This window comes from Dermacentor variabilis, chromosome 9, assembly GCF_050947875.1.
Source record: "Dermacentor variabilis isolate Ectoservices chromosome 9, ASM5094787v1, whole genome shotgun sequence".
In the NCBI taxonomy this organism is placed as follows: domain Eukaryota; kingdom Metazoa; phylum Arthropoda; class Arachnida; order Ixodida; family Ixodidae; genus Dermacentor; species Dermacentor variabilis.
Window position 1 is genome coordinate 91823222 of NC_134576.1, and position 27704 is coordinate 91850925.

The 27704-nt window shown below is 43.4% G+C and overlaps 1 protein-coding gene across 1 annotated transcript; it reads left to right on the forward strand.

Moving 5' to 3' along the window:
• On the forward strand, positions 1-27545 carry LOC142558445 (uncharacterized). The gene is made up of 8 exons (XM_075670579.1): positions 1-4779; positions 5752-6151; positions 6234-6247; positions 7810-8291; positions 19275-19497; positions 22747-23139; positions 23227-23292; positions 25096-27545. The coding sequence occupies exons 1-8, from the start codon at positions 4689-4691 to the stop codon at positions 25515-25517; spliced, it is 2091 nt and encodes a 696-aa protein (XP_075526694.1). The 5' UTR covers positions 1-4688; the 3' UTR covers positions 25518-27545.
• The last annotated feature ends 159 nt before the right edge of the window (positions 27546-27704 follow it).

A 27704-nucleotide genomic window follows, 5' to 3' on the forward strand; every position in this document is an offset into this window, starting at 1 on the left:
TTTTCACGCCAGGAAAGCCCCATGGTGATCAGCAGCAGCGAGAACGAGTTCCATCGGTTCTATCTTTGACAGATGTTGACTGTTTACAACGAAACTTCGTTGTTTTCCCGAGTGTTCGTGGCGCGTAGCTACAGTGGGGGATGCAGCCTTGGATATTTGTTGTGCACTCGACCGTTAAAAAAAAAAAAGAAAGTGTTTCTGCGCTGGCGCTGCTGGTGAATTGACGACAGCGTTCTACACCACTCCACACTGCTCTCGGCCGACGGCGACAACCGATGCCATTGAAGCTTGTTCGAGCAATTATGATGAGCAGCTTTTGAACAACTTACCTGAATAGTGTAGCAAAAGTTGTCTGCACTTGATCTATTGCGGTCAATGCTAATCGACTGTGACTCCTTGTAAATTAATTTTGAAGCAGCCCTGTCTAAATAGTTAGTCACGCGCACAGTCGGTAGCCGTTCTTTCTTTCTTTTCTATCTTTTTAATACTTAGAGAACAAGTGAAGTGCATCGCACTTAAGTACGCAACACTACAGTGCACCGCATAGAAGCTCGTTTTGTTCGCGACGGCTGCATTCCACAAACTTGTGTTAGGTTGTGCACTTGCGCTGTCTATCACGCAAATCGAACGCAGTCACCAGCAGCTGTGCACACAGAATGTGTCCATTGCATAATGCCTATTGGCAAGATGATGTGACAATATATGCGCTTTGTTTAGTGGAGACTATTTAAAAGTTTGGTCCTAAAGGCGTGGCTGATGCAGCGCTTGCTTCTGTAGCTTACCTTGGGCAGTGTCAGAAAATTCCAAATTCCTTGAATAAAACGAAATGGCGTGGGATGGGTACGAACGGAGCGCATCAATGTGTTTTTACCGAGCCCTTTCCTTTCTCTCTCTCTCTCTTTGTCAGTGTGAATTATCTGGCCCATCTCATTATAGTGTAAATCCTTGAGATCGTTCAAATGCCGATAAGAGCTAGTGCAGCAAGTATTATTTCAATTTGCGTAGGGCAACATTTGCCTCTGTTGCTGCTTCAAATTGTGCAGACCACATGCACCTCATGTGTATGCCACTAACACATACAAGTAAGCACTATGTGATTTAGCAACTGCAACACAAAGTATGTCTATGATATGTTTTGCAAGTAGGAACACGGCATATTAATTTTTTTAAGGGCTATGAATTTAATTATAAGTGAATTATCTTGGGGGTTTAACATGACAAAGCAACAGTAGGGTATTAAGGAAACCAGTTTAATTTTGACCACCTGGGATTCTTTCAGTATGCACCTAAATCTAACTACACAAGCATATTTATATGTCACCCCCTTCAGAGTGTGGCTGTGGTGACTATAAGAATTCAGTCCTGGCAGTACACGATCAGTAGCAGAGCACCGTAGCCACTGAGTCGTCATGGCAGGTTTGGTAGTTGGGAAGTTATTGCATCGAGTACATTATAAAACCCAATGTCACATGCACTGCACATTTTCATTGCAGTTCTAGTTTGAAATCTCTGTGTTTCACGCTGTCATTTTTTTTTCCAGATACCACAACCATTCCACAAGCCAGTGGAACAAAGACTAAATAAAAGAAGCAAAGCAAACATTTGCAGAGATAGCTTTAGATCCTACAGTGCATTGCAGTTCTTCCTATGATCCAATTGCAAATTTCTGCCAAAGTGCTGAAATTTGCACTTTAGCCTGACCTTCGAGGTTGTATTGTGTTGGTGAAAAAAATGTTTTTGAATATGTTTGCAACTGGGGCACGGAGAATCTTAATACGCACCGAATGGCCATATTGCAGCCCACCACAGACCTACCGACCTGTAATTTTGAGGTTTGTGGTCCAATAGAATCGTATGAAACAATATTTAGTACTGTGAAGAAGAGTAGTCAGGTTGAAGCGTTAAGCAGCAAATGATTTCACCACCACCGACGTGCTGCTCCTATAGCGAGATAGATATTTTGCCGAGTTGGTAAGGTTTCATGACGAAGTAGGGGATTGCAATCAACACATACAAAGCCGCAGGAAAGGACAACATGAGCGCTCTCATGTTGTCCTTCAGCTTCGTATGTGATGATCGCGCTCCCCTACTTCACCATGCTATTCCTCTGTTGGCCGCTGCCACAGAAAGCTATGAAATTCTCTTGGTGTGGGACATGCACCACAAGTGTAGCACTTTTCTCTGTTGGATGTCTTCTTTCTCTTTTCTTGAAGGTAGATATTTAGACCTGTTGGGCAAGGCATAATTCACTGTACGGTCTGGAAAGAAGGTTGGAAAATCAGAAGGAAGAACACACAACATTGTGACATGGGACAAAGAGGACAAGGGTGCAGGGGGCTATGTCGTCTCTTCTGCTTATTTGTCCTGTCTTCCATGGCTCACAGTGAATTATTCACTTTCCAGTGGCCACTGCTGATTTCGTGAAACCAGCTTGCCATGTTCTCTCACTTAAGTTTTGATGTGAATTTGTCCATGTTTAAGTTGTTTAAGGTAGATTCACATGATGGATGCAATGTTCTGCTCATTGCGCTCACTGAAAATAAGTGAGTGGAACTGAGTCCTACTGCCAGCTGTTTGTCTATGAAATCCAAATGCGCAGTTGGATCTGTTACCTCTGCGCCACATCACAATCAGTCAGTAAAGTAAATTGGGGACTTGGCCCATTATGTGAATCAATCTTTTTCTTCCACCATTGTACTTGGTGTTGCACCTCTTATTCGTGGTGTTTTTTTTTCTTTTTTTTTTGAGAATGTGGCCAACAGAAAATCTTAACATTCTACACTGTCACATTGTCAACAGGTGGTGATAGCTGATTTTTAAGGCTGAAGAAAGGGTGGGCAACATTCAAGCAAGATTTGTGGTTCTCTGTCATGTGACATAGATGTAATATCTAAACGGAAGCTTTTTATCACCACAGTACCTAATAACTAGCAGCCTTCATTTACTCTTATCAAGGAATGTTGCAGAGTACTGCGACAGAGAAAATTTATAGGACGCTTAAGCTTTGCCTTCAAGAGTGGAAAGCAATAGCATTAGAAAATCCCCGACTGCTTCTCACACTTCCCAGCAACTGCAACTTATGTAAGCATAATGTTTACCAGGAAATGCTGGTGGCGAATGCTATGCATGAAGGCGAGCTTTCTGGTATAGATGTGGCCTCTTGCATGGGCTGTGAGTGCACGGAAGCGAGCGCCAGCTGGACGGTGTTGTAACAAGGAATTGAGCTTGGGGCACCACTCTATGAATGGTAGCAACGCTGGAAAAGCGGTTTATATTTGAGTTTCAGCTTAGCAGAATTAAGTTTTCTGCTACAGTTAATCCTCAATGTAACGAACTTCAATTTAACGAAAATCTCAATATAACAAAATATTTAAAATTTCATAACCTTTTGTCCATAGAACACCATGTAATTAGAATCCCAATACAACAAAGTGTGTATGCGATTTCAATGTAACGAAATTTCGCTTCCACAGCAAAAGAATCCCGAGACAATAAATAGAAACTTCCGCGGACGCAGTTGGTCACATGATTGAATTACTAGCGACTGCTTGTAAACGCACCTCTCGTATCGCGCGCGGCGCGACAAGAGCAACCGCCGAAGTGAAGCCGCATTATGTTCCATGTAAAGTCCAAGTGCGATAAGGTCCTATCGCGCCCCGCGCACTTTGGTGCTTTAGGTGCGAGGGAAAGTGCGAGGGTGAGAAGCAAGATGGTGGCTTCACGCGCGAGTGCCGCCTCCCCGCGTGAGCAGAGGGAAATAGGGGGAGGGGAGCTCGCTCGCGGTAACGCGATCAAGCACGCGTGAGGAGAGGGGGGAGTTGGCGCGCATCGCGATTTCTGGCGCGCGTCTCTACCGTGGCTGTAAGCGCAGCTGATCGTATACGCAGCCGCATACCCTGCTTTAGAGGTCGTCTGCCACGCGTGCCAAGAGTAGGCGTGTCGAGACGGCGTGACATCGTGTGAGCGGTCTTCCCGCGCGTTTAGTATTGGTTAATTGCGTAATCTCCAATTTCGGTGACCCGTTGGAGCGAGAGGCAGACGAAGCATTCGCTCCCCGCTGCCGGCGCTTTTCATAATAGCGTCGTCCCAGTGCGGACGACGCTATCAGCCGCGGGGGTGGAATGCACGCGAAAGCATGGCTGGCTTCCCTTAATTCGTGCCGCCTATGTGAAGATATCGTCGACGTGGCATGAAACCGTATCATTCGTCGCCTGCTCCCAAACTTATATCAAAGTGAATGGTTACTCAAATTTGCTTTTTTTTTCGATAGCCCGATAATTCGGAAAATTCTGCTGCACCTTTCCCTGCGGGAAAGATAGATCGGCGGCGGCACATATTTGCATAAAAGGTCGAATTTCATTCAGTACAACGAAATTTCGGTACAATAAAGCAAATTTCTGATTTTATCTACTTTGTTATGTCGAGGTTTAACTGTATATTCAAATTACAATCCGAGGCTATCAGATCTGTAGGTTGTGTTGAGGTTGTACTTTACGATTTTTCTGATGCATCTTTGAGGAATTCAATAAGTTCACTGACGCCTCTGGGCCTGCGTGGTTGTAGTTTGGAATGAAATTTTGCCGAACGATGTCCAACGCAAAATGCCGACATCGAATTTTTTGTGACACAGGCCCTTAATACTGTCGCATTAAAATTTGTTGCTCAGATGCAGTTTTATAATTTCCTGCATGCCTCCAAACTTAGTGTGTGCATATGTGTTTATTTGCATAGGCATCTGTGCGGTGTTTGAGAATCTCGTAAAGAAAAGTAATGAAGCAGGTAAGCTTGAGTGAAGAGAAACTTGCCTCCACGTTACTGTATACAACTGCTCATCACCAATGCCCTTTGCAAAGCACTAATTCTTGCCTTGGTGTTTAACCGTAATGTGCATTGATAGCAGTGAAAGAACAAATTCTTTTCGTGTGTACTGATCTGATGCATGCTGTCCGGTGTGTAGAAACACACTTTTTTTCTTGTTATAATTAAGTCGTTTCCAGCACGACGATGCCTTCATTGTATCTGATCATCAGTATAAGCATATGTTTGCAATATGCGAATGTTGGCAAATGTAGCCCGCAAGGTAGAGTAAGGTTCATGAAAGCGGGAAAAGGCATCTGCCTGACAGCTTCATGCTGTTGTCGAATGGATGCCAATTGTCCCTTTCATGCAGATTGTGGAGAGAAAATTTCGGGTTTACTTTGTTGCATCCTGTAATTATTTATGTCAGTGTTTGTTATACTAACATTTAACTGTAGTTATGCTAGTGTTTGGGGCACAGAAGTGTTAGGAAGGATAACAGTAGTCACGGTGGTGATAGCTTAGAGGAGGAGGAAATAACATTTCTTAGTCTCAGAGTCCCCACTACAGGTCTTTTTGGTAGGGTCAGGCACCCAGGCCCAGCACATCCATGACATCCTGCACCACAAGTGACCGCCATGATTATTTTGCATCCCTTGGGAAGTGTTCCACTCCAAGCTGCTGGGAGTTGTACTTATATGCTGTCGGGATGCATAGAAGGCTTGATGACATAACACACTTTTCATCAATCCTGCATGCGTCTTCGTCTCTAAGCTGTCTATAGTCACTTCCAAATTATCGGGCAGAGAGAATACTGTGTGCTCTCCGGAAATCTTCTATACATTTCCTGTTGCCAGCACTTGCAGCTGTTAGCTGGCAGGTGTAAGAAATGGAAGTTGTGCTATTGAACCTTCTATGCAGTGTAGTCAGTACATTGAATTGTCTGTGTTGCAGGCACCACCAGATGGCAGCAAAGTGCTCATCCCTGTGTAGACAACTTGTCTGCGAGACAAGCTGGTCTGCAATCCTCATTCTTTGCAACTAGTGGCAGTGACCTGTGCCTATCTGAACATGTCCACGCCAACGAGTTATATGTTTGCAGCTACTGCCACAAGTCCTTCACAGTGCGTACCAAGCTGACCACTCACCTCCGCATCCATACTGGCGAGAGACCATTCCAATGCCACCTGTGCCCCCTGGCCTTCACGCAGAAGGTGCATCTTGTGGATCATGTGCGGACACACACGGGGGAGAGACCTTTCCAGTGCCGCTTTTGTCCCAAGGCGTTCGCACGCAAGTTGCGGCGGAAGTACCACGAGCTCTCCAAGCACTTGAAAGGGACCACTGCTCCTTGAAGGGCTTGTCACGCATTGGTGACATTGGTTGATGATGTCTTTGCCTGTGTTCACTTGCTGTGACATTGTGAGACGTTGCAGGAGGAAATGGAAAGGTTTGCTTATACTTAAGAAAAAAACAAAACAAAGATTTTTGAGAAGCACTACCAAGGCCTGGAGAGAATCGGCATGTATAGTCATAGGGAACTTGCATAAAACTTTGTTGCAACCATATTGAATTACTATAAGCACAGTGGAAAGCTGCTTTATTCCTGTCTGCATATATTTAGAAGTAATGTTAAAGTTGTGCTGTAAAATTTTGTGAAATATGAATGCGTGACATTAAGTTCAACTGACATTGCATTCTGACGACATCCTTTCACACTGGATCACTGCAGTTGTGTAATAAAACACTCAGATCATTATAAAGCCGTTGAAGTTTGCTTAACCAAGGTTGCTACCAATACTTTTTTTTTTCAGTACATCGTGAAAGATTCTTGCACTAAACACATACTCTGTGAGATGCATGAAAACCTCTGCAGTAGACAAGTATTTCCTGCCTGGAAATCACTTGTAACTGACAGAGTACATTTGATGATTCTGCAATACATCTCATCTCTGCTTGTGATAGGGCATTGTTAATGAGATGGTGTTGAAGAGTGTCCTCAGTGTTCATATGCGTTGCTCTGCTTTGTTGTGTGGTGATTCTTCTTCTGAACAAAGTGGGAGCAGACAAAGGAAGCAGTAAATAAGACGAGCACTCTTCCTACTAACAACCAATTAATGAACAAAAAGCATGCATATACAATCACACAGGTACAAGCGTGCCATGCACTAATATACCACAACATTTTACATAGTGGCTGCTGCGAGCAGCCATTGAGATTAATGATGCAACACCGGTGTAGTGTGATGTTAAATAGTGACTTCCAATATGGAAGTAAAGGACTTGCATTCAAGACAGCCTATTTTCTGCCTATTTTTCTGCCCTAAAATCACAAGCTTGTGACAGGGTAATAACTTTGACTCGGAGGCTACATGGCAAGTATCAGCAAGTAAGTTTCAAGCTTAGATGTCTGCTGCAGTCATTATTTGAAAAGTGGTGAGGTGTCCTTCTTGCATTCGAATGCCCTGTAGGTTGGGGAGCAGGCATGCATCTTGTCATTCAAGTGCACGCTCAACATAACATGGAAGGTTTATGAAATCAGTGCCTCAGTCTATATGCACAGCCAAGTGCTCTGGGGCAGCAAGCCAAAACTCTCCTTGACTCGGGAAGCTGTGCTCCATGTGTGTTGCTTTTGACATCTTTGGCTGCAAGAATAAACTTAGGAAACATCCTTTGTGGCTGCCCTTGCTTCAGCATGCAAAGATGAGATGTTGATTACACTAAGCGGTTTTGGATTTTTCCTATGAATGAAAAAAATTATGGTACGCTTGTCCAGTCTTATCAGCTCGGAGAGCTTTAAATGTATTGCCGCTGTTCTTTCCTCATGTGGACTGCATGAGAGGCTGTAAGAGTTGTGCATTTTCTTGTGTTTATGTGCAAGTTCTTTTCATAACCTCATCTCTTATGTTTCGTTGCCACCACCATTTCACCCCAGTGTAGAGTGGCAAGCTGCAGCTCTTACTGGCTAACCTCCCCACCTTTCCCTCCAATGTTGCGCTCTCTTTTGCTGAGAATGCTCCAATTTGCTTCGCGCAGACTTTGTCGCTGTGCGTCGTCGCCCTGGCCGACCACCTCTTCTGGACTCGCACATGGGAAGGCGTCTACGGCGGTGTCTCGTGTGCGGCTACACCACAGCTTTCCACACAAGTATGCAGAATCACCAAAGAATACACACGGGTGAGCGCCCGCATAAGTGTGACTACTGCGGCAAGGCCTTCATGCAGAAGGGCAACCTGGTCGCGCACCTACGCATCCACACTGGCGAGAGACCTTTCCGGTGCCATCTCTGCTCCATGGCCTTCACACAAAAGACAAGCCTTGTGGGCCACGTGCGAACGCACACGGGCGAGAAGCCGTTTCAGTGTCGTTTTTGCCCCATGGTGTTCGCACGCAAAATGCAGTTGAAGAGACACGAGGAGATGCACACATGGTGTGCAGATGATGCTGTGGAATCAAGGGCGGTGGCTCTTCCCAACCAGTCTAATGGTCAGGGCTAGAAAAGCTATGGGCTGTCACACTCGCTCAATGAGTGAACTCGCTTGTACTCACCCTCTTATGTGTGAGTGGATGTATGAATGTGGGCATAAATGCGGGTGAGCATAAGTGTATGTAAGTGAATGCTGGTGAGTGTGAGCAGGCAGGAATAGAAGTGCGAGGGAGTGCATATATTGAAAAAAGTGTTCGCTCGCAAGTGCCACCAGTATTTTGCCGACCTGTGAAAAAGAAAGCAGACAGTGTTAACGAATAAGTCTTTGCAAGTGGCCAATTTTAAGTATTTTCAGGTGGACTGCCAGAAAATGATCTCACTGACAATTCTTGCCTCCACTCTTCAAACCCTGCACACACACATATGCACACACATCAACAATAACTGATCTCTCTATTGCCAGTCTGAAACTGATAATGGATGCATTTAGTGGTTCTTACAGTAATACAGTATGATTCTTTATCAATATGGCTAGGGGTGGATCCAGAGTAGCACTGGTTATACCAACGAGTATGATTAGAGATAGCCTTCATCAAAGTATGCAGAGGGAGAATGGAGGCAGGAGGGAGACCCCCTCTGGTTCCACCTTGTGCAGATGCGTTTGCATGAGGCTCACCCTACGTGCAACGATCAGTAAAGGGCACGATGCTCCTCCAGTCCGCAATGTACAAAGGTGCTATGGCAGGGTTCTACTCTCCAACATGGCACAGAGAAGACTCGTGACTGGCGCAGAGAACGTCAACAAAAATGGGTTTATGCACATCGATCCCTGCAACCTGTGAGCATGGCTTAGGACACCAAAATGTGGAATTTATGCCTAATGAAGTTCTTTATCCTAGCCTTCAAACAACGTCTGCCTGTGCATAGGCATTAGATCTGCATACAGATTGATACCTACCATAATGGTTTAGAAGATATTTTTCCTCCTGTGAAGTGCAAAGCTTTGTGTCCAGTTCTGGGCTTTGGTGGCCGCTGCATTCTCATAATGGTAGAACACACTTGCATGCACATTAAAGAACCCTTAACAGTTAAAATTGATCTGGAACTCTACAGCATGGTGTCTTTCATGGACATAGGTCAACATAACGGGGAGATACTCGCTCATATTCGCTCACCAATATTTTTGCAGGTTATGTACCCACATTCTCCGACATTCACTCGCATTACTCGTGCTCTCTCATACAAGCACTCACTCGCATTCATAGTGACTTCCATTAATACCTACTGGCACCTAATCACGCCCACATTTACATCCACTCAATCTCATACATACACAGACTCATTGACAGTCACTCACACTCATACTAACGTCCACTCAGAGACTTTCATTAGTACTCCTGTTAATACTGGCATCCACTCACACCCTTCATTACTCACGTACTACCTCGGGGCTGTGATATGAGGGTGGAGTGAGTATGAATCAGTGTACTCGTGAGTGAGTAGGCCAGCCTATGCTCATAGGCCATTCTAAACCCCACCAGTTATTACTATGCTCTTCCATCCTCGTGCTGCCTGTGTGGGCTTCTTGCCAGAACAAAAGGTCCGCCTTGACATCAGCGCCCGTGAAAGTGCAACAGGAAGCTGGTACCAGCCTGCCTCACTTGAACAGTGTAAATCACAAAGTAGGTCCAAACTATGTCTTTGTGTGACAAATTTTACCATTTGAAAGGGTTGCAGGCATGTGGACCGGCTTTTTATGCTGAACCACCGTCATTCGACCTGTCTAAATTTAGCACTTGTGAATAAATAAAGAGTTTTGAATATGAACAAAATTTTGAACAATAAGGCCTGCGAACAAGCTGTTTACGGTATAAATGTCCTCCTGTTACCTAACTAAAGGTGGTAAGGTGTTCCACTCTGCAAAATAATACAGCTGCATGCTGCTGGATGACCCTTGACAAACCTTTCTGCTCTGCATGTGTGTTGTGACAGTTACACAAACAACCATAAACTAATTATGATGCATAGACATTTCAATGACTACTATACAAATGTTTCTTTCATTGCACTAGCCTTGTGCTACTCACAATATGTCTTGCATATTTATTACCTTCCTATGCATTTCCAGTTCAGTGTGTTTGTGTCTTTATAGCCTTCTTTTTCCTCTCATACTTTGCATAATAGAGATGTACAGTCAGGCCTTAAGACAACGAACTGCTTCATATTGGAAAATGTTTGCATAAGGAGAAGTGCATTATGAAAGGCTGGCATCTAAGGCAACCTTTTGGAAAGTCACCAAGTTCCAGAATTAACATCTGACTTGCAATTTTTTGCAAGAGACATAATGCAGTATGCTCCTCCAGTTCCTACACAACAATTGCACTCTCGTGGTGTGCGAGGCTGTCTACTTGCTTGCTACCTGTGGCCTATATATAGCATCACAAATTTGCGCAGTGCAGACATCTTGTAGCATTAAATTAATTGTAGGCCTTTCACTCTGTTTCATGCTTTTGCTTTAATAAATTCATGCACACTGGCAATGGCTCAGTGGCTATGGCATTCTGTTGTTGAGTGTAAGGTCGCTGGTTCAATTGCCAGTCATGCAATAATCGGAAAGTGTGCACCTGTATATGTATGTACGTACATACACGCATACTATACCAAGCTAAGGGTGCAGTCGGAAGAATCTCAGGTTAAAATTATTCCAATGCCCCTTGCAACATTTATTCTCATAGCTCTTGTTATGCATTTGTATGTTGGAAATCTTGTCTGTCAGTCAGTCAGTCGCAAATTTTACGCCGTCTTTAACAGCTGTGTGTTTTAGTCCTTTATTCCTCTCACTTTGTTGGATACCTCAGCATTTACGATTTTATCAAAAATGCTCTATGTTTAGCGCTAATTTATGATTGTCGTATTGACACAAATATTTTGCAATATTTTTCATTTGCAAATAGCTTAGGGCAAAAATAACTTTGAAGAGGTATTGACACAAATATTTTGCAATTTTTTTCATTTGCAAATAGCTTAAGGCAAAAATAGCTTTGAAGAGGAAGACAAGTACAGTCACTGAATAAATTATGCAGTCCAATTTTTGGGAGCCATTGATTACACGCACATACCCGTGTGGCAACGACATCAACTGATAGAGCCATTGTAACACGGCAACCGAATCTTCAGCAGCCATTACATGAATATTGCATTAATAAACTTCATAAACATTCCTGCTTGTCTGCGGCATAGATCATTGTTGCTTTGACTTATATGGAGCACAATGCTTAATCACAGCATCCCTGTAAAACTTAGCCTGCAAATTTGTAACAAACAGTCAACATATTAAATGTTCTAATCATTTTTACTAATTTCTAGTAAATTTCAGTATTTCTTTTTGCCTTCCACAGTTGTGCTTTTTGAATTGTATGATTGGCAAGTCTCCTTTGTATGTTGGCAAATCATGATGCTGCACCACAGTTTTATTTGCTTTAACTGAACTGGTGCAGCAAACAGAGCTTGTGTTTTATGACAGTTGATTTCTTTTAACCACATTAATTTGTTGCCTGCAGGACTGAGCGGTCGGACTGGGCGACTTGGGTATGGTGTGTGCTAACGTCGCGTGATGAACAGAATGGAACTTGGTACTCGGCACGCGAAATGTAAATTTTTTCAGGTGATGAAAAGTTATTTGTACTAAGCTAGAGTTGATTCTAAGTGGGGCCTATTTACGTGTGCTCTACAGTATGTAGCATACTTTAATTACACTGTCATGAGCGTGATCAGACAGCATGAGCAGACGACACTCTCTATCCATCTCTCACATTGTAAGCAAAGAAAAGGAAGATGGGCAGTAAGCTTATGCGCACGTGCTAGCACAGAACAAAAGAAAATGGAAATGGCAGTTACTGCCTGGGTTCCATGGTGTCTGGATGTGTGTTTGCTCTCACCCGAGCCCTGAGTTCACCAAGAGCTGATGTATTGCAAATAGAAATGCCCAAGTTCGCTGTTTCATCTCATTTATTCCACTGACATTATGTCTTGTATATTTATTAAGGTTCCACACATTTATATGCTAAGTGGAACTGTGTCCTGGTGGATGTGTTGGTCCTTTATTTGCAGTTGTCTTTGTAGGCTCATATCAGCAAGTGCACTGGTCAGTTATTGCTGCTTTCTGTACATCTCTTTTGTTTTTTTCCTGTTTTAAGTGCATAGTGCATTGAATGTCATGCAATGCACAATTTGTTCTTTTCTTTACATGCTACCGGTTCATTTTTACAGCCCTCCCTGTGTAATAATTGCGGGCAAATAAAACACCTTTCACGTTTTTAAAAGGTGGAAATGACTGCTGGTGCATGTAGGAATTGCACTATACCTACCATCTTCATGCTACATGCCCAAACCTTCCGGAATATTAAGGCAAACGCCTTATATGCTCCGTAAACCAGAAAATCCTGCGAGCGTCTGGCCTCAACATAGAATGGCAAGAAAATCCATGTTTTAGCGCTGGGCCTGCTGCGGCTTGCACTGCGAAATACCACGGTGAACAGCCATGGCATCCATCTGACGCCGTGGCCCACTCCCAAGATGGATGGTGGATTAAACTTGGTACAAATTAGAGCAAGGTGAATTAGGGTGGAGATTTAAATTAAGGTGATAACCTAGACAAGCCCTGATGCCTTCGCATTCAAATCCCGTAAGGATACTTGAGTGACTAAATTTAAACATTTTTTTTTCAAGGCTGTTGTGTTTCATAAACCTTACATAGGTTAGCATACACTATAAGTATAATTTATACCATGTAGTTTTATACTAAGCTTCTTAGCATAGAACGGGTGGGAGAGATCAGATCTTGTTTACGAGTGCACCGTAATAAAGATGGTGAATGCAGCCAGTGTTGCACTCCCCCCCCCCTTTTTTTTTTCGCATTCCGTTGATACTGGCCTTTGCTTTCTTAGAACTGAATTTCCCATGTCACGATCTCTCTCCTAATCTGTAACGGCCAATAAAATTTGACTAAAGATATTTCTGGCATGAAGAAATATTGGCGATTATAGATGCAGCTAAAAGAAGAAGTGACAAATGCTATATAGCATGCATGAACTAGAAAACAAGTACAGGCTAGTAACATTCTAAATCTGAAATTGGAAAGAAAAATATCAGCATTAATTTAACAAGAAAAATCACAAAATGCATATACGAGCAAAACTAGTCATTATTGACAACAACTTTGCCCTAAAGCCACTTATTTGTTTTTTTATAAGCTGTATTAATATACAGCTTATTGAAGAAGCTACATTGTTTTGAATGACCGGTCAAGTTCAGAGAGGTCAGTTGTACTTCGGTGGGCTGGTTTGCTGTATTTAAAAGAAAATGATGTCAGATGTAAAGCCACCGCAAAACAGCTTTGTGGTGCGCCTTGCAAGATGTTGCCTACTACCAACGGCAGTAACAGTTGAATGCTGCATCTGCAGCACTCATATTCTTTTTTTAAACAATTATACACACACACACACACACACGCACAGATACAACAAAAAAGACAGGCACAGAAAGAAGTGGCAATGCACTCAAGCACTCTTATGCCCAGTCTTTTTTATGCTGTAACCATGAATTCAGAATAGAGCTAACTTGTGCCAATCCTTTAAAAAACCAGCTCCATGCCACGCAAGTGCAATCAATGCTTGTTGTTGACTGCACTTTCAAGGTACTCAAAGTACCTGTAATATGAGCATAACTAATTACCATATTAATTAACAACCTTTTAACTTATTGATTTAAATGCAAACTCTTCAAAACAAAAGCTCCAGAGTATATTGAAAAATATCCACATGAATTCTTTCCATGAATATAACTGTTTATTTTTTCAGGGCTCCAAAGAAAGCTCGTGAAATCTGAAACAATACCTTGTGACTACAGGCACTTGCTCACAGAATCTTTTGTGCCCTCAAACATGGTTTGAATGAATAATCAATGCTGCATGCAAACAAAGTGTATGAATAAGCCGTAAGCAAGTGAGATAGATGGATGGATGGAATAACTTTACTGAAAGGTCCTGCGAGCTACGAGGCGCAAAGGCCCCATAGAGTGGGCCTTGTGCTCTGCCAGCGATCCCAGGTTGGGACAGGGAGTTTTAACTCCCTCGCCACATCGGGGGCTCACTGGACGGCCCAGAGCTGCTCCACCAGGTCTGTGCCGCGTAATGCTTCTTGTAGCCTGGCCGAGTCTTGATTCTTGTTTGCGTGGTTCAAAGACAACAGTACTGGCCTCCACTTTTGCCGCGATTATTTGCCTGTTGATAGAGCAGATGGTGCTGTTAAATGGGCTATAGTTGGTTGCAAGCTTCTTCATTCATGTTACCAGTGCAATAGAAACAAGGCACAAAGTGGACACACAGATACCACAAGCACTGCAACGAAAAGCAAATGCAGCCATGTGATGTAGCAATAAATAGTTTTAAAAAATTCTTGAAGCCCCAGCCATCGGCCTTTTCTGCAGATTGCACAGGCAAGGAGGGTGGTGATGCATCCGATGCAATGGTCGTGGCCACCACATTGCAGCCATAATTTTCGCTTGTAGCCTACATTATTGTATTATTATTGTTGTAGCCTATATTATTTATATTATTTAGGGTTATATCATTCATGTAACACATTCATAGGCATGTTGCCTTGTGCTCGGGGAACAATATGCTAGTGTGAAATAAAGCAATGAGCACAAACCTGTTGATGTTATGAAATTTGGCCCCTCCTGGCAAACAGCAAGGTGAATTTAGTTGATTGTATACACTGTGTTGACAAGAACAATATAACTATGCTACACCTACAGTCCCTTCCCAATGTACGTAAGTCGAAAGGCAAGCTCTTCGATGAGCGGAAACAAACCTGTATCATCAGCACGCACACTTTGCTTCGCACATGTAACCAAAAGCTTGCTACAGGCTTGATTGCAGGATCATTTAAGGTTGTTAGGTTATAAGATTCTCTGACATTAGCACTGGAAGCAAATGGAATTCCAGAAAGATAGTCCAAGGTTCGACGAATACTCGCCAGGTGAGGGTGATACAGTCTCAAAATAAAACAGGCCCTCGCCCCCTAAGGTTTAAAAGGAAATAAAACATTTCAAGACCTCTATGGCTTCCATAGCAATCTCGAAACGTCACTATATGTTTTATTTCCTTTTAAGTCTGAGGCAAGTGCTTGTTTTATTTTGCAATTCCAGAAGGAGCACAAACATATATTGTCACCTGACTTGGGGGCCATTGCAAGGACTGTCAATGTGTAGAAAAGAGGCCAAATTAACTTCGCCAATTGTGACAGCCCACACATTGTGTTCTGCATGAGCATACCAGGGAGGAACATGAGCGACTCTAAAATTAGTGGCCCTCTGGAGAATCGGAGCCCAGTGACGAGTCCAAGGTGAATAACTTGGCTCCTTGCTTGCTTGCCTTCTGTCTTCTTACTATGTGCCATAACTCTGGCATCTCGGAAGCCAATAATAAAAAAAAGAAAGTCATAGTTTCGCCCAAAAGACGAAACATTGATAGCGATAGCCAAGTATTAGACATTTACATGTAGCAAGGTTCTTGCGCTTATAGGCTAGCTGTACAAAATGTACTAGCAGCTCACTTATGCCGGTGTCACATGGCCGCTTTCGATCGTGATCATGCCCGATCCGGCTCGAATTTCTCGGTCGCGATTGGTTCCTTTGCGCAAGCTGCATGAGCGAGCCAATCGCTGTCGAGAATTTCGATGCGGATCGGGCATGATCACCATCATAAGTGCGCCGTGTGACACCCGTATTACTAACTAAATAAGCATATATGATGTCATGTGTGCACAGGCAAACACGAACAGATCTCCGTCAAACAGCACTCACTGTCACTATGCTGGCATAATGAGGAGAGCTGGCAGCAGGGAGTCAACGCTCCGTGCTGCTGCTCGATTCATTATATCAACTCTGCCGACCGCATATACTAAACACTGATAATGTGATCTCCAACACTAGGCATGAGGGGAGTGACAATGCGCATTCACCTTAATGAACAGGGAGCTACCAGCCATCTTGGCTCGGCCTCAACTTTTCACCTGCCGCAGACTGCCTTCAGCATTTGGAGAGGAGGAGACGCGCGCACTCAACCACGTGACCGCTAACATTGGACGTGAAGACTGCGCGCATCAAGCCATCCTCTTTGTAGGCTCAACCTCACGCTTGAGCAGGCCACTCATGCTCCTTGAACTCGGAGCATCACGGCGACGGCAAAAAAAATTGGAGTTTCCATATATGTTATAATTGCTACCGCAATCATAATTATGAAGATCCCACGCAATGTGGAAATCGCTGTACGCGAAGCCAGACAAAACATACACGCATGTACAAATCGCAAAATGGGGGGAATTGCCTAAGAAAGCCATCGCTTAAAAAGTGAACTCGGTACGTACGTGTGTCGTCCTTCGCTCGCGTGTTGGATGTGCGACCGCTATCGCCATACGCTAAAAGCATCCTACACTACACAACAACTTTAAACACATGTAGAGCCATTCATGTTATTTAGTTAGCTTTACGCAGCAGAGCAACTACATACGACTTTTTAGTTCCGACCGCTTCGCGGGCAGTATTTATGACAGTACATTGACGGAGCAAGGTCGCGCTCTTCTGCGCCTCGCTTGTTTTCAAAACACCCGCGCTACGTCACGATCCTACGTTCGATCACGTGGTTGTTGATTAGGCCATTCACTTTGTTCGTTGTTATCGCATGGTTCTTGCCCTTTATACCTCCTCACTCGGCCCCATAGAGTTTCATATTAGTATATGCTCGGCCCCAAGTGGGCGCCAAAAACCACCTTCCACAATGTGTATTCCACCGATCCGATTATTTTTCACACTCGTTTCCTCACATGTCTAGGAAAGCTCCATCGTGATTAGCAGCAGCGAGAACTCGTTTGACAGTTTTGGGCAGATAACTGTTTACCCATGCTGTTTACAAACAGTAGGCATGTTGTAGGTGTTCTGTGCTACAAGCGTTACAAGGGTGTTCTTTATAACAACTTGATACAACAGCGCGATCATAATCAGTCTTTGTTAATGCGTGCCCCGTCTTTACGTGAGAGTTGTGCCCTTTGCGCCGACGTTGCTTTGCGCTGCGCACTGGATACTCTTCGTGACTGCATAGAGAAAGAAATTCGTACCAGTCTACTGTTGTGCACTGAGCCGAACGACGACGACCTAAGCCGGCAGAGCTTCGCGCATTTGTGATGAGCAGAAGCAGTCTTTTCAACAGCTTGACTGAGTGCAGTAAAGGTTGACTGTGCTTGATTCACCGCAGTGAATGCTATTCGACCTTGTCAAGTGCTCTTAAAACAGTGCTGTCATCTGATAAAGCGTCTTGTAGAATTGGCGCGTGCTGGTTTTTTAGAGAGCAGAAGGTAGGGGGCACGATGGAAAATGTATTCTTGCGGCCATTGTGTTTAAATGCATCGCACGAAAGTGTGGCGCGAAGAAATTTCTTCGCGATCGCTTGCCTTCACAAACTTTTTGCCGGTAGTGCAGCGATCTCTTCCGCTGCATTTTATGCCACATCCACCGTTCGCGGCCCGTTGATACCATTAACGCGGGCGGACCGTCGCTCTGGCCACTGAGGAAGCGCGAAAAGGAATAGCATCGAAAACGGCATCATTACAATATCGCACCCCTGCTGTCCCATTATGCAAATGAACGCGATGTGGCGGCATGAGCATTGTTTAGTAGAGACCGTGAAGTCATTGATAGGAGAAGGCGCACACGGTGGTCTGCATTTTTGGCTGCGCCTGGAAACTTGGTTCCTTGGATAACCAAGAAAAAAACAATGCGAGACCTAACACGAAGTTTGATACAAAGACACCTTTTTTGCCATTCTTTTATTTTTTTTTGTCAGTGTGAATTAACTGGTTCACCGCTGTGGAGCCTAAATCGTCAATATCTTTCAAATGTTAATAAGAATGCAGCAATCGGGAGCTCTAGTTACAGTGCAACATTTCCCCTAATGCTGCATCAGGTTGGGAAGCATATGACATGAGTTCATTGTTTTTGTGTTGCAGACACACTATTTCAACCATTAATGCTTACATACTACTTAGTAACTGCTCCTAAACTCACCGGATATGCTTGCTTTAAAGCAAATACAGCAACTTAAACTGCACTTGGCTTCCGGTGTATTTTGTGTAATCTGAAACAGCTTCCACGTTCGACCAGCTCAGACACTTCCCCAGCAAAGCAAAATGTGCTAGATTTTCAACAGCACATTGCAGAAAGCTTTACCCCTGGAACTCTGAAGCGGAGTAGGCAACTTTTTCAAGTTTTTCTTTCTTTGCCAGATGCAAACTAATCTCTGCATGTGAGGTTGCATTAGGCCCCACTGTGGCCTCCACCTCAAGCATATTGTTTCGTATTTTATATTAATCTTTTTGCCAGATGTGAAACTTGCATGCTGAGGGAAAGTGTCTTTTATCATCATCAGCGTGGTTACGCCCACTGCAGGGCAAAGGCCTCTCCCATACTTCTCCAACTACCCCAGTCATGTACTAATTGTGGCCATGTTGTCCCTGCAAACTTCTTAATCTCTTAAGCTTTAAATATATTCGGTGAGAAAAACTATGCTTTTCAACAGAATACCTTAAAACGTGTGTTTTACAGAGAGGCCAGAAGTTATTTGGAAATTTTTCAGCATTTCTCTCGGGAAAGGGTTAGGGAGTTAGGTGGGAGCACTTGTTTTCCATGAGGTTTAATGCCCCAAGGCAACACTGTGGCTAGCAAAAACAACCTGTTTATCTGGAAATATTATTATGTGTGCCTAGGTATAAATAACACATGCGTATTTGTACATGCCACCTTTTTGAATGTGTTTGTGGCTGCCAGGTATCGTACCTGTGACCTTGTGCTCAGAAGCAGAATAGCTGCAACTTCGAATAGTGCAAGAGGGCAGAAAGATGGACAACTGCACAGGAAAAATGCCTGCATTGCTTTTGTGCTAAGTTCTTGGATCCATACCAACTAGCTTGATCGCAGTGCTTGTTTAGCAAAATAGCCACTGAGCCACGGTGGTCTGCTAGAGATTTTGGAGGTCAGCATAGGGTATATTAACCAATGTTGTATTTGCCACCCATTTTTATTGCAGTTCTCTCCTGCTGAAATGTGTATGCTTCATGCCCTCCTGTTTTGCAGGTGCTGCAGTGATTCCACAGGCCAGCAGACGGAATACTACAATAATGAAGCAAATTCAACATTTAGAGAAACAATTTTAGACCTTGGTAGTGTAATTGAACAAGTTCGCTGGCTGCAATGCCATGTTCTGGATTCAAGCTTGTAACCTGGTTGTGAAATTTGCTCCTTGAGAGGTTCAAGCGTAGGCATCATGCTAGTGAACAAAAAAAATGTTGATCAACTTGCAACTGGCATGGAGAACCTCTAGATGGACAGGACTGACATCTTGCAGTCTACTACAGACCTGTCGCCTGGCAATAGTTCATAGTGCACCTGAATTGCATCGGTGCATGGTTTGCGCTCCAGCGAAGGTACCATTCAGAATTCAGGACTTTGGTGTAGAGCACTCGCACTGAAGTGTTAAACAACAAAGTATTTCACAATCCTTGAGCCACTGCTCGTACTTTTGCCACTACTACATTAATGAAAGCTATGAAACCTCTAGTGTTGGATATCCAGCACAACTCTTAACTCTTTTTGCTGGATGCCTCCTTTCCTCAAAGGAAGATACTTTCACATGTTGGTAAGGCATAATTCACTGTACAGTGTGGGAAAATTTCTAGCAGAACTCATTCATGGCAACTATTCAACTGCAAATGGCTGAAATGCATCGTGCATGAGGCATGTACTGCAGCCGGACTCCTCTCTGGATGCTGCGCCATCTAGTGGTTACGTCGCAATGTCCGCACATACCCAGTGGCACACGCCCAAGTTGGTGTCAAAGAGGTTCACTGAAGAGTGGTACATACTCGGTGGCACATCCCCACGGGAACAGCCCACATATTTATAGACTGTACTACCTTTGGGATTGGTCCATATGTTTGGTTAGGTTAGAAACTGGTCTCGCATTGACAAGAGTGCTATTCACATTAAAACACTGGACAAAGAACAAGAGGGGGTCAACGAACAGCATTGTGACATGGAACAACCAAGCAGAGGTTGGGGGATGAGTGAGCCTGTCCGTCCCCTCTATTTATTCGTACTGTGTATTGCACACTGTAGAGTGAATCATTCACTTTTCAGTGTATCTAAAGTGGTCACAGCTGATTAGTGGATACAACTTGCCATATTCTTTTAACATATCGCAAAATATTTTCCAAGTTCCCATTGTTTGAGGTATTTACATGTGATGGATGCAATTTTGGCTAATTTCACTGAATCGGCTTGATGATGAATGGCACTGATTCCTTCTGCTAGCGCTTTGACTGTAGTACCCATATTAGTAATGCTTTAAAAAACTTTGCCTCCAAAAGCTGGTAATGTTCCATGATGCCACATTGTCAACGGTCAATTATGGTTAATTACTCATGAACAAGTGTGCAAACTTTTAGCAATATTTCATGCTCTCTGCCTTGTACATAGGTTTAATAATTAATATTTGTGCAGCAAAAATGTTCATCAATACTCAACCTAATAACTAGTATCGTTCATTTACTGTTTACAAAATGTGTTGCACAGCCCTTCAAGAGAAAATTAGTTGCTCGGATACAATGATATTCTTTTATGTATGCCTCCAACGTTGTGTACTTACTCTGTCTGCGTGTGTGTTTGTGTGTGGGTGCGTAGACAGGCATCTCTGCAGTTTTAGAAATCAGTAGAAAGCTACTGGAGCACATAAGCTTGACTGATGAAAGAAATGCTTGTCTCCACGACACTTTATTCAACGTCACTCAACAGCAGTTTCTTTTAAATGTACTGATTCTTCTTTTATATTCGATTCTCATATCCATGCAGTTATTTGGTGCATGGCTAGCACTAGAACAAATTATTGTCATGTTTACCAGTGTGATCTGCAAAGTTTCAAAAGTATGCTGCTATTGCTGTCCTCTGTATGCAAATAATTACTCTAGTTTCTGATGCGTAAAGTTGTTATTGAGAATAACAGTATTCATGGGGGTGAGCGTTTAGAGACAACAAAGTATGTAGGATCAATGTACAATGTTTTCTAGCTTATCCTTTGTTTCACGCATCCAAAAGCTGCACAGGCTGTGCGGTTAGGCAAGTCTCGTTAAAACCAAGAGCGTGAAGACAACAAAGACACAGACAGACATGAACACCACAGCATTTTAGAATGTGCCATGGTGTTCATGTCTGTGTATGTTTTTGTTGTCTTTGCACTCTTGGCTTTAGCAGTGCATTACCAGCATCCACTCTAGGGAAGTCTCAATCCATGCGTTTTGCAGTGCTGTTCTTGATCTGCAGCATTTTGCATAAAGCAACTGCTTCAGATATTACAACTACAACTTCTGTATGCAATTTTATGTCAGATCACATATTACTTGTGCTTTTTTGTTGTTTTAGTAGGCGACATACTGTGTTTTAGTCGTGAGCTCAAAGGATTTGCTGTGGCCGCTGTTTGCCAGGAACATATTACTCCGCTCATTTTGTGGTAAATAGCTTTATATCCGATTCCTTTCGTGTAATACATATGTCTTATTTTGCAGCATAAAGGTTCATTCATTTCATTCATTCATAAAGGTTCAACTTCATTTTACATTGAATTACATGGCGCATACCTAATAAATTTATATCATATGGTATGCACAACTGTTTGGACGCAGATGCAGACAGCGAGAGAAGTCTCTCTAGCCTTTGAACCATTGCCTTGTGCATGAAATAGAGTGTATACATAGTATGTGCTGCTGCCAAACCTATGCATTCACTGCTATTAGTAATTACATTCACAGTTAGCTTGCAGACGCATAACTGTCAACCTGTGAGCATTAAAATTAGTAAAAATCCTGCGCACACAACACCGGATAGAGTTGAAGTGGGGAAATGGGGGCACATACTTTCTTTTCTTTAGCTTTGCCCTGAGCACACACCTTTCTGGGTTACCACACACATTGTGGGGTACCATTAATGATGATTCCTTTTAAACACAGCACGTAAGCAAACTTGAAACACACAAACTAACATGCAACACTGTATTTAGATCACTGTGAATTTTTCGGTGACATTGTTATTGCCAATTTCACCTGCCTGAGGAACTCATCTGGATAAATGTGCTCGAAGCAAGTACCCCTCCAGTGTCCCTCTACCGTTAGTAGACTTCCAAGGAAATGGTTGGATACTAAGGAAATGGTTGGGTACCGACAAGTAACAAATTCTCACAGACGTTTTTCTGAAGATTTGACAAGACACTCGTAAAATCTTAGAATAAGCCCAAAATCATGAACTTTCCTGAAAATTTGGGAGATTTGTAGGTATGGGGGAGATGTAATAAATGCAAATTGCACCGTTGAACTTTCCATAGAGCGTAGCTCTTGCATTGAAGTGCACTGTCTGTCTTGCAGGCACCTCCAGACGGCACCGCAGTGCTCATCAGTGTGTACAAAACTCGCCTGCCAAGAAAGTGGGAACACAGCTCGCAGAAACTAGGGGTAGTGACCTGTGCCCCTCCGAAAACGTGCATGTCAACGAGTCATACATTTGCAACTATTGCAGCAAGTCCTTCAATGCACGTGGCAACCTGAACACTCACCTCCGCATCCACACTGGCGAGAGACCATTTCAGTGCCACCTGTGCCCTCGGGCTTTCACGCAGAAGGTGACCCTCGTGCATCACGTGCGGACACACACAGGGGAGAGACCTTTCCAGTGCCGCTTCTGTCTGAAGGCATTTGTACGCAAGTTGGAGCGCAAGGACCACGAGATCCGCAAGCACTTGAAAGGAACCGCTGCTTATTGAAGGGCTTGCCACATGTGGCTGACATTTGCTAGTGATGAACCTTATAGGAAATCTTTGCAAAATAGGTGTCTTTGCTTGTGTTCAGTTGCTATGACATTGTCAGACTTTGCAGAAGGGCGGTGTTTGCATATACATAAAGAGATGCACAACAGTGAGCTCCAATATGAAAGGAAACCTGGTTTGCACTCAAGAGTGGCTATAATCGGTGTGCCTGCTCTAAAGTCGCAAACACACCTTAGGGTACTTTCTTTGACACAGGGGCTGTGCGACAAGTATTGGCAAGAGAGGTTCAAGCGTGCACGTCTTCTGCAATTATTGACTAAAAATAATTATGCAGATCCAACTCATATGTTGGAATTTATGTGAAGCAAAGCTTTCTTTATTGGTGGTGACTATATTATGCTATATGTAGGCTGGTGTGGTCATCTTTCAATGTGTGTTTTAAAGGTCTTGCACAACATTATAATTTTATACAGTATTAGTTAAAATAAATTTTGACTCATTTGGTCATGAACATTTGAGTCAGTTGGTGAACAACAAGTGGCTTATGACTAGGGGTGCGTCATCGCATGATTCCATGGGCGATTCTTATTGGGATGATGGTGTATGTAGAACAGTGAAAAGAGGTCTGTGAGTATTAAAGTATGAAGTGTCAAGGTGAATGTCGATCGCTTTCATATCTAGCACAAACACGTGATCTGCTTCGGTACTATGATGAGTAAGTGCAACAGCCATACGCTCTGACAATTTCAGTTACGGCCGTAACAATGTTCTCACACGAAGCACTTACTCAGTGGATTAATATTGTAGTAGGCAAAATGTGCAAGAGAATAAAAATGAAAAATCAAAGAGGGCATGGGATGTAAAGTTGTATTACTTAAGAGTACTGAGTAAATCAACTAAAGCTGTTAATTATAATGATCTTGCGTGTCACATATTCACATAAAGGCGAATACAGTTAATGCCTCTACACCTCCCCTGTCATGTGGAACGTATGCATCATAAAGGACTAGCCAAGAGTGGGCACAAACCCAGTGGCACATAACGAATGCTTAAATCTTGGATTATCAAGGTAATTGAAGAATCCGTTGAGTATAATGCCAATTTTGATTAAGAGATGTGTGCAGTTTGGCAGTACATATGGGCCTACTTTATAAGTTCAGGTTTTACATATGAATTTAGCGTTTTTATTACACAAAAAAGAGGTGCTCATAGTTGCACTACATTGTTGGTCAGTATACACGACTAGCAATCGGCGCATACACCAGCCTTGTGTACATATGCACAAATATATCTGCTGAGGTATTTACCGACCCAACAGCCACCAGTAGCCACTCGAACCCTTGCAGTGTAGGCAAAACAAGCTTCTCTGTAATACTAATTAGTCGTCTATTTCACATATGACTTTCCTCCATGTCACAGTGCAGGCCTTAATCTTGTTGCTCGCACATGCTTGCCATATAACAGGGATAAGTTTGGCGAGAATGCCTTATTTCATATTCACAGCCAAATGCTTTGGAGTAGCGAGCTAATGCTCTCATAGGCATGGGGAGCTGTTCTCTGTGTGGGCTTCTTGCACTGCTTGTGATATCTGCTGCTTCAGGGAGAAAGTTGGGCTACATCCTCTGTGGTTGCCCTTACTACAGTGAAGATCTTGACCATGCTAAACACTTTAGAATTGTGCCAATCGAAGAAATTAATTCTGGTACACTGGTCCAGACTGTTATCAGCTCACAGAACCTTGAATGTGTTTCTGCTCTTCTTACTGACTTGTGGACTCTAACAGGCTACAAGAGTTGTGCATCTTTACGCGCGAGCTTTTTTCTTTTGATAATTTTGTCCCTCATGTTTCACTATCAACATCCCCTTATCCCAGTACTGAGTGGCCAGCTGCACTATATAGTGGCAAACCTCCCTGTCTTCCCCCTCGTTTGCCTGTTTTATTATAGTTGAGAATGTGCTATTTCGATTTGTGCAGACTCTGTCGCTGTGGATCGCCACCCTGGCCGACCACAGTCTCTTCAAGACAAGCACATGGGAAGACGTTTGCGGCGATGTCTCGAGTGCGGCTACACCACAGCTTATCACTCGAGCATGCAGAATCACCAAAGAATACACACGGGCGAGCGCCCGCATAAGTGCGACTACTGTGGCAAGGCCTTCATGCAGAAAGGCAACCTGGTTGCGCACCTACGCATCCACACTGGCGAGAGACCTTTCCACTGCCACCTCTGCCCCATGGCCTTCACGCAGAAGATAAACCTTGTTAGTCACATGCGAACGCACATGGACAAGAAGCAATTTCAATGTCGCTTTTGCCTGATGGTGTTTGCACACAAACTGCTGCTGCAGAATCATGAAATGACTCACGCATGACGTGCTTTAGATCCTGCGCCATCAAGTGCAGGGGCTTTGCCGCACCACTCAGTTGGTTAGGGCTATAAAAGCAGCGGGCTGACACATTTATGAGCGAACTCCCCTAGACTCATTAACTCATTTCTCAGGTGTGAATGATAGTGAGTGACAGTGAGCTTGAATGGATGTGATCAGTGGCTGACCTCATGATGACAGTGGCATGGCTGAGAGGTCTATCGACATAAGAGGGAAAGAATGAAAAATTAATAGAGTACTTGGAAAATATGACCTCAGGTTTATTCATGTAAGTGCCACTCGGTATACTATAGCCATAGGCTAGAATATAGAATAGGAATGCTCAGGTCCACCGTTGTAAAGCATTTTGCCTTTTCCCCCCCCAATTTGCAGTTGGTAGCTTTTGTCCTTCAGGATGGGTCGCAAAAGGTCACAACTCGATCTCATGGGCCATTTAGTTTTGCTGGTTGGCTAGTGGGCTTGGTTGAACACAGTATTGCTTTTAAGCGAAGGTTTCTTTGCTTCTTTCATTCACTTCGTGGCTGCTGGCTACAGTCTTGCAGGGTGGGCTGGTCCCGGAGATACTGCAAATCGAAGTGGCCCAGGAGAACCAGGGGTATCGGGTGTGAGCTTTAACAAAAACTAAATTGGCCTGAAGCATCTACTCGGCATGGAGGAAACCATAGAGTTTACTACAATAGTTACTAGGGGGAGCTTGGGTGCTGCAATCGTTCAGTGACCATGGGCATGGTGGGTGGTACATGGATTTGTATGATCTTTGTGATTGTGGACTCTTGTTCACTTTGTGGCTGCTGGCTACAGTCTTGCAGGATGGGCTGGTCCCAGAGATACTGCAAATCGAAGTGGCCCAGGAGAACCAGGGGTATCAGGTGTGAGCTTTAACACAAACTAAATTAGCCTGAAGCATGTACTCGGTGTGTAGGAAACCATAGAGTTTCCTACAATAGTTACTAGAGGGAGCTCGGGTGCTGCAATCGTTCAGCGACCATGGGGATGGTGGGTAGAACATGAATTTGTATGGTCTTTGTGCTTGTAGATTCAGACATTTATCTGCATGCTTTATCTGCCTTCATTGTCCTAAATATCAAAGCAATCTATATTTTTCTAAATGCAGAAGGCTCTGTAAAATTCATAATCGCTGCTAATTGCAGTGGTTCAGCCTGTCGAGATGGCCAAAATCTAAATGTGCCAAGCGATTCAATGCGCTGGTTTGCTTGCCTGCAAGAAATTCGTAAGGGTAATCTATGCGGCTTATTGATTCATGCGTCTATGGCATAATCGCTTCAATGTCGGGCTTCTGTGCTAGAGGTCCTGTGTCTAAATTCAGCCGTCTGTCAATTTTATTAATGATTATCTAATTATTTATGATGCTGTACTCTGTTGAAAATGATCAGTTTAGAAAGTCACAAAGCCATTTGAAGCCAGAAGGATGAAGTTTAGGCAAATCTATGTACTAACCATCATTCCCACGCTGGTTGAAGCGCCCTGTAAACCCTAGCTCCAGAGTACCCTCTAGTATTTATTGTATGAAACTCTATGGAGGAGACAGACGTTCAGAAAAAGTGCTAAGTAGAGCAGGAACGTCCTCTACCTACAGCGAAACATGGTTGGAACTCAAGCGTAAGCTTGCTCGTAAATGCAAAGTAGAAAAATGTTGAATAGAACCAATCATCTCTGAGGAGTGCAATGAACATCTCGCCCAGAAACGTGAAATGGAGAAGTATCAAAAAGCAGTGAAGAATGACTTGGAGCATGAGTGCACTCTTGCTCAAAAGGTGAAGCCGGGTGGCGTCGATACATAGTGATGAAACATAAGTAAAACAGGACCGTAATTTACGATTGCAAACAAGTACTTTGAGAAATTTTTCGTGCCAGATTAATTCGGTTCAATGTGTAATATATTTGATAGACTGTGGTTTGTGTTGGACACTTCTGGCTGTGGTGGAGTGTCAGAAGTCTACGTCGAGTGAGAGTTGTATTTTTTTTTCTTATTAAAATGTGTAATGTTGTCAAGTGGTCTATACTCTCTAATTGTTTGATAAACAAGAACAGTATCCATTCCCAGCACCAATGAAAGCTTACCTTAAATTGATTCCCCAGTGCAAGGGTTCTCAAAGTTTCTGGCCTTGGGAAACCCCACCTTCCTTCCCAGGGTGCTGCAGAAATTCACCC